Source organism: Crocodylus siamensis, chromosome 4 (genome assembly GCF_052110815.1).
Source record: "Crocodylus siamensis isolate JL-2025a chromosome 4, ASM5211081v1, whole genome shotgun sequence".
NCBI classification, from domain to species: Eukaryota; Metazoa; Chordata; order Crocodylia; family Crocodylidae; genus Crocodylus; species Crocodylus siamensis.
Genome location: NC_143398.1, coordinates 99,867,779 through 99,886,549, shown reverse-complemented (window position 1 = coordinate 99,886,549; position 18,771 = coordinate 99,867,779). Strand labels below are relative to the sequence as shown.

Genomic DNA, 18,771 nt, shown 5'->3' with positions numbered 1-18,771 from the left:
TGACTAGTACACTGATGGGGTAAGACGGGGAAGCTTGCATAATTGTTGCCTGTGTTTTGCCTTGTTGTGTCAAGTAAGAACCAGTTAGCATCTGATGCCAGGACTAGATTCACTTAAAAACACTAAAACAAAGTATTAAATGTCTCATTGGATGAAAGATGCTCTAGAGATCCAAAACGCAGAGATAAAGCCAGTGACTTCCAATGTATTGGCTGAATTCCCACACCAATTGCTCTGCCATCCAAGATGATGAGAGAGAAAGGAGTCCTTGGAAGCAGATGTTGCACTGGAAAAGCCCAAATCCATAAATATTACTAATATTAAAAGGAAGAAGGATATTATGGAAGTGGAACAGCTCATATGATAAGTTTCTGGCATTGCTGAAGTTCCTCAGATGTATTTGAGATATAAATGCCCCCAGCTACCAAGACATAAAAGTGATTTTGTATCACCACCCAAGTGGGGCCCAAGGCTGGAGCTCTGTCACCTTGCCCACTGGTTTTGGATCTTTTAAGCATTCTAAATGACCACTCTCCTCCCCGCCTTTTCTACTTGCAACACTTTATTTACTTCTACCATACTCTCTTTCTTCTCTCAGTTTCCAGGATCTTGGCTTTGCAGTTATTCAGTCTCCAAAAGAAATTAAGAAGATAATTATTTCCTGGGAGGGCATAAATAAAGGGCATACAGGTGTGCCCAGAGATGTATAATTTTAGACATCCTATTAAAGTATTCAGTAAATCATTTTAGGGCATTACATTGAGGAGAAGAAAACAAAAGAAGAAATCTGTGTGTTTATATCACTCCATGATTTGAAAGGCTGGAGGCCATGGGACAGGACTGGAGAGTACCCACCATCTCAGTACCCGTCACCATCCTTCTGCTTGTATTCATCAGAACTAGGCAGTGAATGGAACATCTGTTTTCTCCATGCCAGTGGGAATAAATTTAGTCGACAGAGAAGGGCCTGGGGGAAGGGAAGACAGAAGGACTAGGGGCTGCAGAGGTCATGTAGTTCATTTCCACAATAAACAATCTGAGAATGTGATCTATTTTCATACAAGTATATGCTCAAAAAGACCTACAGCCTCCCAGAAGGAGACTCAGCTCCCAACGCTGATAGGGGTGTTTGAGCAGATTAGATTGCTCACATTCAGCTGTTGAAAGTGTGCGACTGTTCTGTTTTCAACACTCTCACCCCACTATAAATAAATGATGCAATGACTTAACATAAAAATCAGTTTGTACTTTCTCTTTTCCCAAAAAGCTGCCAATAGGGCTTGTTAACAAAGAAGAAAGATCTAACAGAAATGGGGATGAAAGAGAAAGAGCAGTGAGCAAGGCACACTCTTCCTTAGATTCAAGCCCATTTCTCGACATTGCAGAAGAATGGCTGTAACTACATCATATGCCCCAAAGCCTTGTTTCTGATACTATTTTACAAATGTGCTAAACATTTCTATGTTATACACTTTCCACTGTTAGAAAAAAAAATAAAGATTTAACTGCTACAGGTAAAATCTGTTTTTGCAATTAAAAAAAGCATTACTCCTAAGAACAGCTAAGTTTTTGCCCAGCAAAATGCTATGTGGAAATTTGTAGTGTGATCCAATGGTGAGCTGGAAAAAATGTTCTGGCCAATAACACGTGAACAAATACACAACACGGTCCAAATGACTTCAGAAGAGCCACAACACTCAATATTTGATCTTGTGATCTTTACTCAGATCAGCTAGTTAAGGATCATTACAGCATGCCTAGAATACCTGATATGCCATTTCATTACCAGACTTTTCTCATTTTGTAACAGCACTGGTATCAGAGATCTAGTTTCGAAGAGAAGGTTTTGGGTCTTACTTGTATACATATCACTCCTGTGGGCTTTCTAGGCTGCACTACAAAAAAGTCTTCTCTTCTTTCATCCAGATCTTTCATGTGTTTAGTATCGGAAAAGCTCCCAAGAAGTGTCCCACCATACTTTTGGTTGAAAGGTCATAAATAAGGAATAGAGAGGAGGGGGGAAAGCAAGAGATGATTATAGGAGGGAGTAAAGAATTAAAAAAAAAAAAAAAAAAAAAAGCAGCAGTGAGAAACACTGGATTCCAGAAGGGATGAGTAGAGACAAAAGTACACAGAGTGTAGAGTCTGAACGGATAAGTGCCCCTCTCTTGGCCTTACTGATATGCAAAATGGCCTGAGGTCACATTCAAGGACTGCCTAAAAACAATGCCACTTCTATAGTTCCCTCACTAGACAACAATCTAACTAGGGAAACTGGTGATAGCTTCTGAGTTCAAGGGCCAATGAAGCAGGGAATAGCTCACAGCCTTTTATACTAGGGCTTAATTTCCAGATACGGAAGAAAAAGCAGCTTGTTCTCTGTTCTGGGACCTTCCTCTTGACCAGAAAAATTTATTTCTGAGTAATGCTGCTGCTGTTACATTTGTTATTTGAAAGGGGTTACAGTGAGGTAACTTGCAGGGAAAGCAATGCTAGCTTGCAATGGTGTTCATAGTGACAGCCCCACACTATTTCTTGATATCTGTTGTTCTTGCACCAAAACTTGAACACACAGCCCAAATAAGGATTTTCAAGAGATGAAGTAAAAAAGACTCAGGGTGGTTCCTGGAAATGGTGACAAGTCCCCAGATAGTTACTGCTCTCAATTTGTTCACGTGGGAAATATGGAAATCATGGGACTCCATTTCTGCGTGTGGACTGTCCAGTACCAGTGGAGCCAACTTGCCTTTTAGGAAATTATATATATTTGTGTAGGAGAAGGAATGGGAAAGGAGGAGGGGAGGATGCAGAAACTGAGGGGCAAGATGGGTTAATGTGGGAAAATAAAGGGAATGATTTAGGGGGTAGGAGAAATAACATTTTTGTAGAAAAAGAAGATCTATATGTGAGTTAATTTTTAGAAACAGGACCGGAAGTGGAATTCAGAAGAAAGCCTTAAGTTTGGGAAGTGAAGCTGGGGATTACTACTATTGATGACTGGTACCAAGAACTATGGCATCAGTATAATAACAAGAAGCAGCAGTCATAATATCATAGCATTGGTAACATAAGTTATTCAGCATATCACTGGTGCAGAAAACTGTCCTCTAGTGTTTCATACTAATGACACGGTCTCACACACAAAGATGGTTTCTCATATGCAACCACATAAAGTCTCTGAGCTCAGTGTGTCCATGGGAGAGGTTTTAGATACAAGTTTAAAACTTCTGCATTTAAAAATAATCCTAAACTTTGGAAATCCTGGAAATACCTAGTTACTTAAATTATATTAATTGGCTTTATCAACCCATTTAGATAGTTTTATGGCCCTTATTTCTGCAGGACTGAAGCTCTTTTGTACTGTCTACCTCTCAACTTCTCCATTTTGCTTCATTTGTCATTGTTTGGAAAAATTATTCCTTCTATTTATTATCTGTACTCAGGGTAGCACTGAGCTTACTACCACAGATGGGACTGGGGCACTCAACCAAGACTGGGACTTGTAACAGAGCACAGGGGTATGGGAGCAGCAGAGCAGCCTGCAGGTAGCTGCACTTCCAATCGGGCACAACCGCCTGATTGGGAGCAGGGCCCACCTGCTGGTGATAAAAGCAGGCAATGATCTGTGGAGCCAGAAGTTTGCTGCAAGCAGCCAGAGAGAGAACACTGCCCGGATGGAGCTGCTGCTCAGAACATCTTGGAGGTACAGGGCAAGAACTATGGGGATGGCTGGAGGCTCCTAGTTCTGGGGCATGACCTAAAACTACACCCTGCTGGGGCTGGATAGTGGGGTGGGATTGCTGGTGGCAGGGCAGTCCTCAGGAAATGCCACACTTATGCCTCCCCAGTGAAGGGCAAGTATGGGGCACCAGAAACCCTCAGCCCCTGCTGCCTTGCGGGTTATCCTGTGGAGGGGAAAGACTACATGAGCAGACCCTAAGAACAAAGCAAGGGCCTAGGCTCACAGCAAGTCCTGAGGCGTGTAAAGGAGCCAGGTGTGAGGCTTCACAGGAGGTGGGGCCCTGAGCCCATGAAGAAGATGGGTGTGAAGCTCCTGAGGCAAGGGTATGAAGGGACCAAGAGGTTCCCAAGCTGAGCAGGGAGCCTGAAGATAGCGAGGGGCTGGGACCCCAGTGTGAGCGCACAGGGATTGCGAACCCAGTGTGAGAGCACAGGAGCGTGGGTCCTAATGTGAGGGCAGTGAATTATAGGCCAAGTGTTAGGCCAAACAAGCTTAGACTGGGTGTTAGGCCATGGATGCCATCTATGAGGCATGGGACATGGTATAAGGGGAGGTTCGGAGCCATGCATAGGCCCTTGGCATCAGGGCAAGTAAATGGGCAGCCTCCCACCTGCGTAATAACTTCCAATTAGTCAAAGGCATGGCAGGCGAGGCAGGTGGGCTGTTAGCCCTGAGACAAGTATGTGGGCCAGCGATCAGACTGGCCCCAGGATGCCAACTTGTTACAGGGCTCCATTTCAAGACTCCCTGGCAGGCGCATATTAGACCACAGGGAATCCTTAGTAGGGAAGTAGAGAAATTCTTGCCACGGGAAATCTTTAAAACTTAACTCAAAAGTAGAAGACGGCAGGGCAGGAAGAAGGACTGGGTGGCTCAATAGGCTATTTTCATCCTTGGCTTCTATAGTTCTGAGAAACGGACAGGGTTTGAAATTCCTCCTCCTTTCCTCTCATCCTGTTTGATGCCCAGAAACATTTGCATGTACAGGGTGTCAACCACATATCTGAGCCCTTTCTACAGAGGGCATCAAGGACCACTGACCTGTTCCACTCGGATCTCAAAATCTCCATTCACCTTCTTCCCCTGGAAATATTTGGCCCTGCAGAGGAAGGGAGAGAGGTGGATATAGTTAAAGAAACTTTGGATTTGTTTTGTTTGTTCTTGTTGCTTTTTGGAGGGAGGGAAGGGGCGGGGACTGGGTGGGGAAGAAAGTCAACTCATCAAATATTGTTTTGCTGCTTTGTTTCCTTTTGTGTTAAAGGATTTCCAGCCAGTTTACAACATGTGTTCGTAATTCCCATTTCCCCTTGACTTTCTCTTCTCTAAGAGAAACCTGCCAGACCAAATGAAAACCATATCAGAAGTTCCCTTTAAGGCTTGTAGCTCCCCCCCCCCCGGAGTTAAAAAACATAATATTTCAGCACCTTACACTGCAATAGTTTTGACCACTGGTGAAGCCTTCATTGAGTCCAATTATGGACTCTCTATCCTGAGTACAAAGTTGCAAGAGAGAAGGCAGCAAAGCTGCCACAAAACAACAAATTAGTTTTCTTCCAATACTGAACAAGGAACCTTATCATCTTAATTAAAACAGTAAGCAAGCCTTCTTTCCTCTCTTCCTCTGCTTCTCTTTACAGTTTGTCTGAGAAATTTTTCCAAAGTCATTTTGCTTGGCTTTCTGCTATTAATTTAACAGCAGTACACATATGCTCACTATGTCAGTTAAGAACGGCTTTCTTCTTCAACATTGGTAAACTACATTTGCATCAGAAAGTCATCGTATCTCTGCTATTAGCCACCAGAATTTCAGTGCACCATGGTGGGAAGTGGAAGGATGCTCCTGCTCATAAAACGGAAGGACTGATACTGCTGCTACACCAAGTACAGGACAGGCACATGCTGCATAAAACCTTCTATTCAGGGTTTGGTTTTTCAGGGGTTTGTTTTTGTGCTCTGGTTAGAACAGAATGGGTAATTTCCAACTAAACATTCCCCACCCCCACATGAGGAAATAAGTTGTATCAACATATTTTTTTCCCCATAGAAAAATACTGATTTTAAATTATTCTTAAAATTGTTCTCAAAATCATCTAAATAGAAAACCATTCCCATGTTGTAGCTTGGCATCTCAAGAGAAACGGTTCTCCCCACTATTGCCCGTTTGAAACCACACTGTAATTCTCAGAGAGACAATAACCCTTTCAGCACTTTCATTTCCAACTGGTAAAACTTACGATAGAAAGAAAGGGTGGAGGAAAAGCAGTTCCTCCCCAACCACCACCTTTGACAATGCTTGCCCACCCATTTTACTCTGCCCCTTTCTTGTTCTATTGCAGTAGTCCCCAACCTTTCAGCCCCATGGGCCAGATGAGTTAGGCCAGGATCAGTCCATGGGTCAGATCTGGGCTGTTGGCCCAGTCCAGTGCTTGAGGGCCCTGCCCCATGTACAAGGCCACGTAATCTGGCCCAAAGGAATTGGAAATTTGACAGTCAGGGAGTGGCGGTACTTACAACTGCCACCACTCCCAACTATCACATTTCCAGACCCATTTGGAGCCCTTTGAGCCAGATGATATGGCTTCTGTGGGCTAGGTTTGGCTTGTAGGTTGGAGGTTGAACACCATTGTTCTAGTGGGGGAAAAAAGGCAGAGGGCAGAAAGTAAGAACAACTGCCTGTCCTTGTCCTGTCCCTCCCTCAAAAGGCACTCCCCAAACAAAAACTAGGGTTGTAAAAGCTTTCATTTTGTTTAAAAAATACCCTTAAAATGTGAAAAGTTTTCTGACCAGCTCTGAATTGAGTATTCAAGGATGATATCAGGCCCCCTTCCTCAGATAACCTAACAATCTGCATTCTGTTTATCATAACTATGAACAGAAGTCCGTGTGGCATAAGTTAGCCAAGTGGGACCAACCTAGCAGACTTTAACAATTCCAACCCAAAGCAAAATACAGGGTTTTAGCTATCTGTGAACCTCCTTGGGCTAATGACAATTGTATAGGGAAAAAAAGAAAAGAAAAAAAAAAATCAAAAAAAATCAGACAAAACAGATTCAACCCCTTTCATAATGGGTACAGTAAGCATACTTAATTAGTTTGCTCTGCTCCTGGCCCTAGCAATAGTACTCATTTTTAAGTAAAATGAATATTGCTGGAATTAGCAATTTTTCAGAAACCAACATCCATGTTAGATGAAGCCATAGGAAATAGCATGAAGTTTGACGTATAGTGAGCAATTGTACAACTTTACAATTTTATTCCTAGCAGGATCACAGTGCATACTCCTTATCCAACATTTTACCAAAAATACTTCCTCCCTCCTCTGACCTCTCCACTGCCATGTCCAGCTGACTTAACTCCTTGGCAATGCTTTGTTTCAACTGGCAATGAAGTGTGATCAACCACAAAGTCTTCTACCCAGTACAGAGTGATGAAGCTTAGTCCAGGAAATTAGTTTCCATACAGTGAAAACCTCTCCCTGGTTGGAACAATATTACTTTGTTTTCAGATAATATAGGAGGCACCTCCATCTTAAGGATTCATAGCATAGGATGAAGGCATCTTAATCAAGATACAGTGAGACCTTTGTTTCTAGACACTATTTCCACATGGCCTGGCATATTCCAATGTCTAGGTCACGTTTTTTAACTAGACAATATATCATTTTCTTTCAAAGGCAGACCCAGGAGAACTACCCTGTTTCTAAAGGTCTCTGAAGACTACAGGTGTTAAATAATTCAGAGCCAAATATTTTGTTCAGCCCATCATTTTGACATTGCAAAGGGTAAGAATGAAACACCTCTTGCCAAATCATCTCAGAAATCTATTGAATGGCATTTTTAATTTACAGCTGGTATTTTCCGGGCCCTTGTATAAAAAAGATGCTATCATACTAAAGTGAGAGCAACTTGTCTTACCCTCGAGCCTCTGAAATCTCAGTCAAGTGGGAATTAATAATAGTTATACTGCAATAGTGTCTTGAGGGCACATTTACATTCACGGCCTCCTTTTTCTAGATATTGCACATATTATGAAATGGCCTCTTCCCAAAGACCTAAGACAAAGGGTTGGGGAGAAAGGATGGTAGCCCTTATCTGACAGAGATTAAAAGCCAGATTTTTACAACACATGATCATTATCCATGTTCCATTGAGAACAACAGGAGCTACTAAATGCTGAGCTCTTTTGAAATCTGGTCATAAGTGTGACAGCGGAGGGTTATCCAGCCACACAGGCAGTCTGTGACACAGCCAGGGACTGAACCCATAAGACCAACCACAGAGCTAGGCTGAGCAAAGCCATGTCTTGACTATCCAATGAAGCCACTTTAAAAAAAAAAAATGCAAAGGCTCTTCCATTGCCCCAGACTGTGCAGGCTACTTCCACTACATTGTCTGGAGAGGTCAAGCTGGCAACTATCCAAGCCAACTCCTCCTTACCCCACAGCAGTGCACAGCAATGACCACTGGTTTGACTGGCTTGCCTCTCATCGTGAAGCATGCAAAATTCAGCTAGCAACACTGCTGCATTCTGTTTGGCTGCATAGGGTTTAGGCTGGTTGATGCTATTTCTGTGATCTCAGAAAATTAGTATGTAAACAGATAGTTTGGATAGAAAGAACTGTATATCCAAGCTAGCAAAACAAACCCTCGGGTGCTAAGAAACAGTGAAATGCAGCACTGCTAGCAGCAGGAAAGGAAGCGCTGTAACAAATACTGCAGTGCATGCCCTCTGCTTTAAAAGAAATCCCCTTAATGCATCATTCTTTGTGATTAGCACGCTGCAATGTTGTGGAAAGCAGTGCATTGTCTGGGTAGGAGGTCACTGAAAATACATAAATGCTCATTTCTTCTTCAGTCCTTGTGCGATTAAAGAGTCAAAGATGAGATTCTCATGTTAAAAACCTCAAACACCTCCCCTTAGGAAGTTGCTTTAGAAGCTCATTTTTCAGAGCCACTGGGAAAAGCTGAAGCACCCCCCAGTGACTGTGCCTGGAGGAAGCAGGTGCTTTTTCCCCAGTCAGATACACAGCACGTCCTTCATGCGGACAGGAACGAAAGGCCTGAGAGTTCTGAGCAGCTCCCTGATTTCAGTACAGTACACGTAGAGCGCATTTCACTAGAAGCTGCTGTATAGTACTCATGCCTCTATGTTCTTGTGAGTCTTTTATCTGAGTAAATCTACGAAAGCAATCTCCAAGGAGCCTGCTCACACAGGACTGTCAACACAGCTCTCAGCTGCCTGAACAGTTAGGGCTAAATTTGTCCCTGTGCTGGCACAGGTCCTCAGAGGCAGTTTACTACCTGATTCAGGGCTTGCAGAAAGTCGGATGACTCTCAGTGCCAGCTTAGAACAGAGTTCTGAGCTGCCTAAGACTAAGTCATGCCCCTGCTGCATTGTGGCAAGGATTCAGAATTGCCAGGGCAACCATGGAGAGCCTCCCTTTGCCAAGGAGAGGTGGCCTAGAGGAGTTTCCCAGGGGCTACAAGTTATTTGTCCTGTGACACGTTTGTGCTAGCCTCTCTGAATCTGAAGCAGAGTGTGATCATGGTCAGCGTTCCCTCTAAGCCATGGGGCGTGCACAGCTGCAGAGGCGCACCGCCTGGCAGTGCAACATGAGCGCGCCTGCTGCCATGGAGCTTAGAGGGAACGCTGATCATGGTACAAGAATGGGACCAACTCTCCAGCGTACACAGGCATAAAGTTTTTTCCTGAGCAATGTGGCAGCATGGATCAGCCATTGATAATGACCAACTGCTGATTTCCTTGTGGTCATGAATGTCCAATACATGTTTAAAGTTGCCTGGTTACTTTGGGGTTTATATGAAAATAAAAGTAAAGGTACATTAAGCATTCATCTCCTCAACCAGTCAATATGCTCCAAAAGGAATCCAGGAAAGGACTTCCCCTCTACAGCTTGTAGTCTCACTCTTAAGGTCTGTCTTCTCTTTTTATGCTGCTTTTTATGGTGGAAAGCAGCAGCCACTAAGAACTGCAGTATCAACCACAGAAATCAAGTGCTCCAGAGACACCAAGGCACTTGATAGGTGCAGACAGAAGTGCAGCTCCCCACTGTAACTCATGACACTTCTCAGGAAGCATCATGAGTTACAATAATCCCATCAACTGAACAGAGGTTTGCTGTTGAGGTGGGGGGGGGTGAAAAATCCAGCTGCTGCCTGCCAGCATGCAGCTGGTTTCCCTGAGCAATGCCCTTCCTCCCTCCTAGGCCCAGCACTGTTTTCAGAATGGGAGGGGGAAAAGGAGCAGAGGGAACTCCCTCTGGGGGTTCCCCAGCTAATGCTGAAGGGTGGGAGGGTGGATTGGAGTGGGGGGGCTCCCTCCACTTGAGGGAGGGGCTCCAATCCACCTACCCCACCCTCCAGCACTGACTGAAAAAGCCCCAGATCAAAATTCCCTCCCGTCCCTTTCCCCACTCCAATTCTGAAAACAGTGCTAGGACTGAGAAGGTGGCACAGACAGAAGTTACTGAAGCCACTCTGCTTTGGAGCATCTTCATCTGAACCCTCGTGCAACAAGGGTTGAATTTTCACAGGATCAGGCCCTTTTGAAGTGCTCTGCAGCCATGCACTTCTGGTTGGTCACAGTTGTAGAGCATTTTCAGGGGCCAGATTGGGCAAAAATTGTCACTTCTGTCTGTGCCCGATATGTCTAGCTGCAAAAGGTCACCTAAAGAGGACCTTAGAGAGACTTTTGCTCAAGTGAAATGTTAGACAGGTGAAATGTCAGAAATTGGGCAATGTGGATTCCTTAATACAATCCACGTTGCCAAATGCCAGGTTTATCACGTGCCCTGAAATCTTCCTGAACCATAGGTGGCAATGTCCAGATGCCTGCTCATGAAAGACAAGACAGCAGGAAGAAACGTGTTACAGGGCGAGGAGGAAACAGTGATTCTAAACCTTAAATCTGTTTCCATGAGTCTGTTAGCTGACTTGAAAGGGTACGTACGCCCCGTTTTGTACAGGAGAGGATGTCGTAGTTCATGGGGCTTCTTCAGGGCATCTTGTAAAATGTCTGTTCTATGAAATATTTTCCAAGGAGAGATTACAGAAACATACCTGAAGGCAGCTTACAAGAGGTATGAATGGCATTACTATATGAAATAACATTAAGATCTCTTGCAGTGTGCCTGGAAATGAGTGCTTCTGGGGGTTCACCACACTCCAGTGGTAGCCCAAAGACAATAGAATCAGTGCTGTATTACTGGCTGCATTTCTTGGAGACTCAAAGGTTTGAGGCAAAAAGACAGCAGCCCATGCGGATTCATTACCAGGTAGGAATGGCGTTGTAAAAGACTTTCCTGGCATTGTCCTTTCATTCCAAAATCATTATTTCTTACCTAAAAATGTAAAGAGAATCCCAAACCATTGTATTTATTTTGCTTTCTTGACCATGAACTTAAGTCTGTGCTGGTTACATTTTCTAATAAACTCCTGAATGAATTAGTGGTGCAGACCCTTCAGATGACCAGATTAAAGGCTGGTGAGGCAGAAGAGAAGTATTAATCCAGAGTCTCAATCCCATGGCTATCTGAATGAATACAGGCATATACAAGACCATTGTACTAGATGAATGCTGTGACCTACGAGGGACCTTTGAAGAGCAGTCTGGATATTTGTTCCCTAGACATGTATCAAGTCAAAATGGGGGAGGGGTGGGGTTCCAAGCCTCATAAAATAGAAATCATGTGGGACATAGGCACGGGCATCAATCACCATGTTATATCAGCAAATTCCTGGGAGTCTTTCCATTAATATCAGTAGGCTTTGGATCAAGAATCTAACATCATCCCAGCCAACAAACTAGTTTTTATTAGGTTTCCATTTCTTATTACAAGAGCTTCAAGGCTTCATTCTTCATCCCACACTTCTAAGCTGCAATGGAGCCCTGAACAAATAACTAAAGACAATGTAAGACAAGATATCCCTATGGAAAGGAAGGAGAAGAATGGAAGGAAAAAGGAAAGAAAAAGAGAAGAAAAGAAGTAAGTGAATAAAACAAAAGATGAAAGGATTAATTATGGAATCACCCAATTTCTCTCTTTTACATCTAAATAATTTTTTTTTTTTAATCTCCCTTTTGGGAAAAAAAGCATGTAATTTCCTCCAAAATCAACCCAGAAAATGCCAGGCTGCATCTCTCTTGATTGGAGGATGGTGGACCTCACGGAACAAGGTTAGCCACTCAAAGAATTCCTTGTGTCAAAGGGCCCGGGGGCCCGGGCGATGCACAAGGCACTCACTGTATGTCCGTATTGTCTCCTCCATAAAAGGGGTTGAGACTGGAAAAAAGAAGACAGTTTCCAGGATACTAGCAAGTAGGCTACGGAATGCCCAGACACCCCTCTAGCTCCCATTATTATATAAAGGGAGCAAGGGTGTTTGTAGAGAGGATACATTTTTTTGGTTTGCTTTTTTAATGGATGAAAATGAGTGAGGCTTCCCTGGACCACCCTCTTCCCCCACCTCACTTTTTTCCATGTTTACAAATTCCCCACTACAGCGAGTAAGGATTCCCAAGTTGGACAAATATTGATCACAAACAGTCATCAGGGAAAAAGTGCAAACAGCTACTCCATGAGTAAGTGCCCTGAGATCTATTTTATAGGTATGGTGCAGTCTAGAAACGGTTGCATATCTTTGAGGCACTGGATGCATCCATTAATAATGCAGTAGACCCTGGGGCAGCGCTTCCCAATCTTGGGGTTGCAACCCCACTTGGAGTTACAATGATAAAAAATGACACTGCGCATTCCTGAGGAAAGAGGCATGGGGGGGGATGTGCCCCCTAGACTTGTGAGTTGGGTGGGGTTGGAATCGGGCTGCTTGCTGCAGGCTCAGGGCTCCCCACCCTACTTCCCCCCACCATGGGCCACCACAGCAGAGCAGGGCAGGCAGGTTCAGTGCCTCTGGTGGGAGCTCCATGTCAGCTGCACCACCAAAGCAAGGTGCCCTCTGCCCACCTGGAAGCAATGGGGGACACAGCTCTGCACCACCACCGCTGCTGGGTAGGTAGGGACACCTTACAATGGGAGCGTGGCTGGCACTGGGCTCCCAGTAGTGGCGCCGAGTTTCCCCGCCCTCCCACACTGGAGTTTCATCTGCTGGGTCATGGAGGCCCCAAAGGGAAGGCAGTAAGATGGGGAGCCCAGTGCCCACAGCGGGCAGACCACATCCTCCCCACCCACAAGCTCTGCTCTGGCCATGCTGCCTACAGGCAGAGGGGAATGGTGGGGGGAGTCGGGCTCAGCACTCCACTCCAGCTGCAGCAGGGGCTGCCTCCTGTGGGCTGCAGCCGGGGTTTGGGCACTGCTGGGGAGGGCCAAGGAGGCTGTGGGCCCTGGCCCTGGTCCCATAGCCCTGGCAGCTGAGGGCCCCCTCCAGCAAAGCTGGGGTGGGGGCAGGAGGCTGCAGGTTGTGATTGAGGGTCACCAGCAGGGCTGGGAGCTATGGGTAGGCAGTGAAGGGCACTGGCAGAGCCAGGGGGCTGTGGATGGGGAGTAAGGAGTATCTGGTGGATGCAGGGGTCTGTGGTTTGGGAGGCAGGGGCCATGCTGAGGAAATGGGGTCATAAATGAGGTCATGCTAAGGAAAAGTTTGGGAACCACTGCCCTAGGGGCCCTAACCAAAATCACCAATCACAAAAGCAAAATCACCACCGTGAAAAAAATCCCTCATCTTTTATTTGCATACAAAGAAGCCTCATTAAATATATTGCCAATCATTAAACTGGTGCCAAAAGCAGCTTGTGCTCAGTAATGAAGTTGGTTAAAAGCAGCCAACACTGGGCATGACTATATAACACATGGCCCACGTTGGGCAAACATACTGATGAGAAGCTACCCTTTTTTTTTTTTAAATAATGTATTTCATGTTCCAGGTTCAATTAGCCAGATCAATTCCAAATCATACTGGGGTCACCATGGCTTGCAACACTGTTGACTCTGCTCAGACCCAGCCCAATGAACTATATGGTAAATCATGAACCCTGTTGGCTTTGGATTAATATTTTGCATAGTTTTTACTATATATTTAGGTATAAATGTACTTCTTAAAAAGTGTGTTTATGGAATACCTATGCAAAAACTTGCAGCAGTTTAAAAAAGACCAGGTTCTGACAGTAATGAGGAAAGAAGCTGCAGTGTGGGGCAAGAGCAGGGGTGCAGAAGGCAAGGGATCTTTCTGATACCCCAAATTTATTTTCCCTGCTGTATTCAAGACAAACCTCCAATAATTAGATTCTATACCTGGAAAAAAACAACAAATTTCTACATTTTCCATATATAGGATTTACTTATTGAGGGTAATCTTATATTCATGTAAATATGGTATGTTATGAACTACACAAATACATAGTAAGAAATTACTTCAGTCTCAGAAAGCTGACAGTTTGAACCAATGAGGCGATTGGGAAAGAGTAGGAATTATTCCATTTTACAGATGAGGAATAGAGGCATTGTGGCATTTATACACGTAGCTTTTTGTCCCGCAATGCATCAGAGATCTGCCACTTTGGAGGAGACTCGATTAATTGAGTCTGCTTCACACGTGAGCTGATGCATTCTGCACTGCGCTGCATGAAGTTGTATAAGCAACAAAATGCGCATTAGTGTGCAGAATATGGTGACGATGCACTTTTGAACTAAAACATCTATGTGTTTTAGTTCAAAAGCGCGCCACCACCATTTTCTCAGTGCTGACATGCATTTCACTGCTTATAAAACTACAAGCAATGCAGTGCCAGGTGCTTTTCAAAGCACCCGGAGCTGCAGCACTTGCACGTGTAAAAATGCCCAAAGTGTTTAACTGACTTGTCCAAAAGGAATCAGTGGGAATAGACTTTTCATGTCCCAGTTCAACAGGGGTTGCCCACAAGACCATCCCTCCTTGTACAGTGGAATATAACACCATTGGTATGTTTGTCTTTTTGGGATCATAGGGAACCTACACAGGTGATGGACTTCTGCTCTGGCGCATGCTAAATTAGCACACATCAGAGCAGATTTGATTAATCTAGTCTGCTGCGGGTCTCCTGGAGTGTGCTAATTAGTGTCCTCCACCAGCCTCCGCATCATGTGTATCCAGCACCTCTGTGTTTCGAAGTGACAGGGGCACTTAAAGCTCATTGAACACTGAATACATGTGATGCTGCAGGCAGTTTAATTAAAGCTCTGAGAGTTGTTCTTAATTAAACTGCCCCCCACAAATCCCAGAACATGTGTATAGACACCCATAGTGATCAAAGGGAATGAATTTAACAGCTATCCCTGAAAAGCAGAATGGTCCTCTCTCAAAGGGGCTTGTCTTGTATATTCACTATAGAGTGTAAGTGCACCCCAAATAAACTAAATCTGATGTTCCCCAATGGCCTTCATGCAGCCTTTTTCTCTTCTTCCCGTCATGGGTTAGAAGGCTTTCTTTAGGGTGAATATATACTTGATGTGGGATTTTGAAGATGGATGTGGTGAGGGGAGAATTTTTTTTTTTTGTGAAAAACCTTTCATTTACTTTGGGAATGCAGGATGATGAAAAACTGAAAGAAAGACCTTTTATTCAAGAGAGACCTACTTGGATGAGGCACCAAGAGTTCCACAATGTAGGATGGGAGAAGGTCACTCCTAAAGAAAAAACACTTCCAGCATGTCAAACGATGCTCTGCTTCATGCAGCACTTATTGCTAATGAAATAAGCCTAACTTAAGACTTTCCTCAACAAAAGTCATGCAAAGAATTAAATTCACGCTTTTGTTTTGCTCTTTATATATTTTCAGACATTGCAGACACTGAAGGGGGTCTCACAGTTGGTTTGATTCTACTCAGCCTGCTCTTCCTGCCCCAGGAGCCTGCATCATACCTACATGCCTTCTAGCCACAGAAAACTGGATGGGTCTCCTTCCTAGCTACTCTAAGTCAGCTTAAAAGCAGCTGTATAATAGAAGGCAGACATTTTATATCACATGCACTGTTTAAAACAGTATGTTGTTGGACTATTTCCATCTTATGTTACCTATTTAGCATGACTTGGAGCCATTTGGAAGGGGTATAATTTTCCAACACTTTAATCTGGCTATTTGACTTGAAATCTACCTCCAGCCCCTCTGTACTTTAGCATAGAGTTTCTCAACCTGTGGGCTGAGACCCAGAAGTGGGTTGCAAGAATATGTGAAAGGGTCACAAAAAAACCTATTAAAATGGATCATATTTTGTACACATTTTTGAAAAAAAAAATAGGTGCTTCACTGTATGTTTATATGGTGAATACTAATAAACAGGGGTCTTGGTTTTCTGTTTGCTGCAGAAAAAAATGTGGATTTTCTCCTTTAAACAAGAAAAATGTGGGAAACCATGGGTTTCCCCTTATAGGCTGGCAGAGTTCTAGCCTGCAAGGGGCTGCGGAGAGCAAAAGGAGAGTGATCAGGCAGGGGGTGCCATGTGAATGCACACACATGCATGTTGCAGCCAGGCCCCATGGAGAGCAGCTGCCCACAAACAAGTCTAGGGGGGCATTGATGATGCATTGGGAAGGCAGTGCGGTGGGGGAGGGGAAGCACAGATGATGTGTCAAGGCATGGGGGGCATGTCCCCTCCCCAATTTGTGCGCTTACGACAGGCATGGGGCTGTAGCCTGGCCAGACTGGCCCAGACAGGAGCCATCTCTGTGGCCCAGCAGGCAGGACCTGGAGCAGGAGGGTGGAGCAGGTAGGCAAGACTCATTGCTGCTGCTGCTAGTACCCCTGTGCCAGCCACACTGCCAGCAGCACAAGGAGTAGTGGATGAGGCGGGGCTGGGGGCTGCTGCCCTCACCTCCTCCTGCCGCCAGCAACTTGCATGCTGGGCCATGACTGTCTCCTACTGCCATAGCCCAGCTGCCACCACTCCCTTCAGGCTGTGACTCTACCCTGGAGGGGAGGTGGGGTGGCAGCTGGGTCATGTTGGATGGGTGCAGCCATGGCCTGGCATGCAAGTGGCTGGCAGAGGGAGGTGGTGAGGACAGCGTGCCTGCCCCCCTTCAACCCCTGTCTGTTGCTCCTCATGCTGCTGGCAGTGTGGCTGGTGTGGCCCTGGCAGCAGTAACAACTCTCACAGTCCTGCTCCACCCTCCTGCGCCAGGTCCTGCTTGCTGGGCCGCAAATGTGACTCCTGTCCATGCCAGTCTGGTCAGGCTGGAGCCCCGTGCCCACTGTGAGTGCACCAATCTGGGGAAGCATGTTCTTCCCCATACCCTACACACCCACCTCACCTGCCTCACATAGTATGGGGCTGGGGACAGGGGCCCGGGGCATCAGGTAAGTAGTGATGGGTACCAGCAGGGCCAGGGGGCTGTTTTCCACTTAAGCTAGTATTTACTGGATTGGGAATGGCCACTGATGTTTACAAATGGGTCCTGAAAGAAAAAAAAGGTTGTGAACAACTGCTTTAGGAAGAAGGGAACCAAAGTAACTAAAGAACAACACCGAGTCAAGGACTACAGAGTTCTAAGCAGAAATAAAACAAGAGTTTGGATTCATTAGAAGGTCACTGAAAGTCTCACAAACCTTGAGAAGTATGGTCGAGTTGCACAGGTCAGTGGAGATATAAGAATGATATTTTGGCTGTGTCCCCACATGAAGGCATGTGCAGCTTGTGGCACCACAAACTGCATGCACTGAATGTTAAAACATACCCTGCACTGCGTATTTGCAGTGTGGGGGCAAAATTTGCTCCCAGGATTTCCTGGTAGCATAAAAAAAAAAATCCCAGAAAAAAGGTGGTATGGTTTACACTACAATAGCATGCATCTGAACAAACAGAGGCTTGGTCCTCTAGGTCCTGCCAGCCAGAGCATCTCCACTCCTCCATTTGTGCCCCAATTGCTCCAGCACTCTGAGACCTAGGAGGAGCTGGGCAAGGGGAATTTGCCCAAAGTGCAACAAAGGGCACATGCAGGGACATGTGCTGCAGCACAGAGAAGCAGCACAAATTTGTGCTGCAACTATTTGTGCTGCTGCAGATGCATGCCCCTGCATATCTGGACAGAGCCTCTGCAGTTAAGTGCCATGCATTTAAATTGACTCTGGTAAAGTAACTAAAGAACAAAATTTGACCTGCTTTAGTATATTTACCATCTGGTAGGGAATGTTCCCCATATTTCTACTGTCCATTTTTGTAGGATTACATATTTTCTTTATGAAAATATAAAGAATCTATAAAGTATATAAATTCTTTATATTTTCATCTTTCACTCAGGAGCAATAGCTCCTAAGTTGCTTTACATGCACAATAAGGAACTATGGACACATATGGTGATATGCATAATATCAGAAGTGTCAAACTCATTCGACCCTGCAGACTGGAGGAGGCTTGTTGGATCTGTCTGTAGGCTGGACTGGACCAACTCCTTGTTCTGCACTTGTAGCACCAGGCCCAGCCTGTGCATAGTATGCAGGTTGGACCTGATGCTGCAGGCAGCACAGGGGGTTGATCCAGAACGCTGCATGTAGCCTGTGCCCCCCTGTGCCAGCCCCGGGGTTTGATATATGTGCACAGCAAGCCCCAGGGCTGGCACATACTACATGTGGCACATGGAGCTGGACCCAGAGCTGCATGTGGCACAGGGGACCTAGGGCACAGGCTGCATGCAGTGTCTTGGACCTACCCAATACTGTCTGCAGTGCCAGCTCCATCCTGGGCACTGCAGGCTATGCATGCCCTGTGCCACCCCCCTGTGCTATATGCAGCATCTGAGACCAGTTCAACCCCATGTGTTGCACACAGAATACACCAGCCACAGGGCTTGCTTTACAAGGTTAGCATGGAGTGTGTGCTCCCCATGGTGCACAGGCTGGATCCAGCGCTGCACACAGCACGTGGGGTCCAGCATATGGGCTCCAAGTGACACCCTGTGCCAGACTGTGTGCTGTGTGGAGTGTGCAGGGTGCATGGCACCATGTCTTGCCAGCATACCACAAAGGGCATGGGGCAGGGACCAGTGCTCTGAGTTGGTCTAGCAGCCTGTGGCCCAGATCATGAA

The 18,771-nt window shown here is 45.4% G+C and overlaps 1 protein-coding gene across 1 annotated transcript in view; it reads right to left on the bottom strand.

Moving 5' to 3' along the window:
* Nucleotides 1-18,771, bottom strand: part of SYN3 (synapsin III) — a 308,303-nt gene that overhangs the window by 248,884 nt on the left and 40,648 nt on the right. Inside the window, exon 3 of the mRNA XM_090041085.1 lies at nt 4,784-4,841. Coding sequence (XP_089897211.1) covers nt 4,784-4,841 — 58 coding nt within the window. The remainder of the gene's footprint in view (nt 1-4,783; nt 4,842-18,771) is intronic.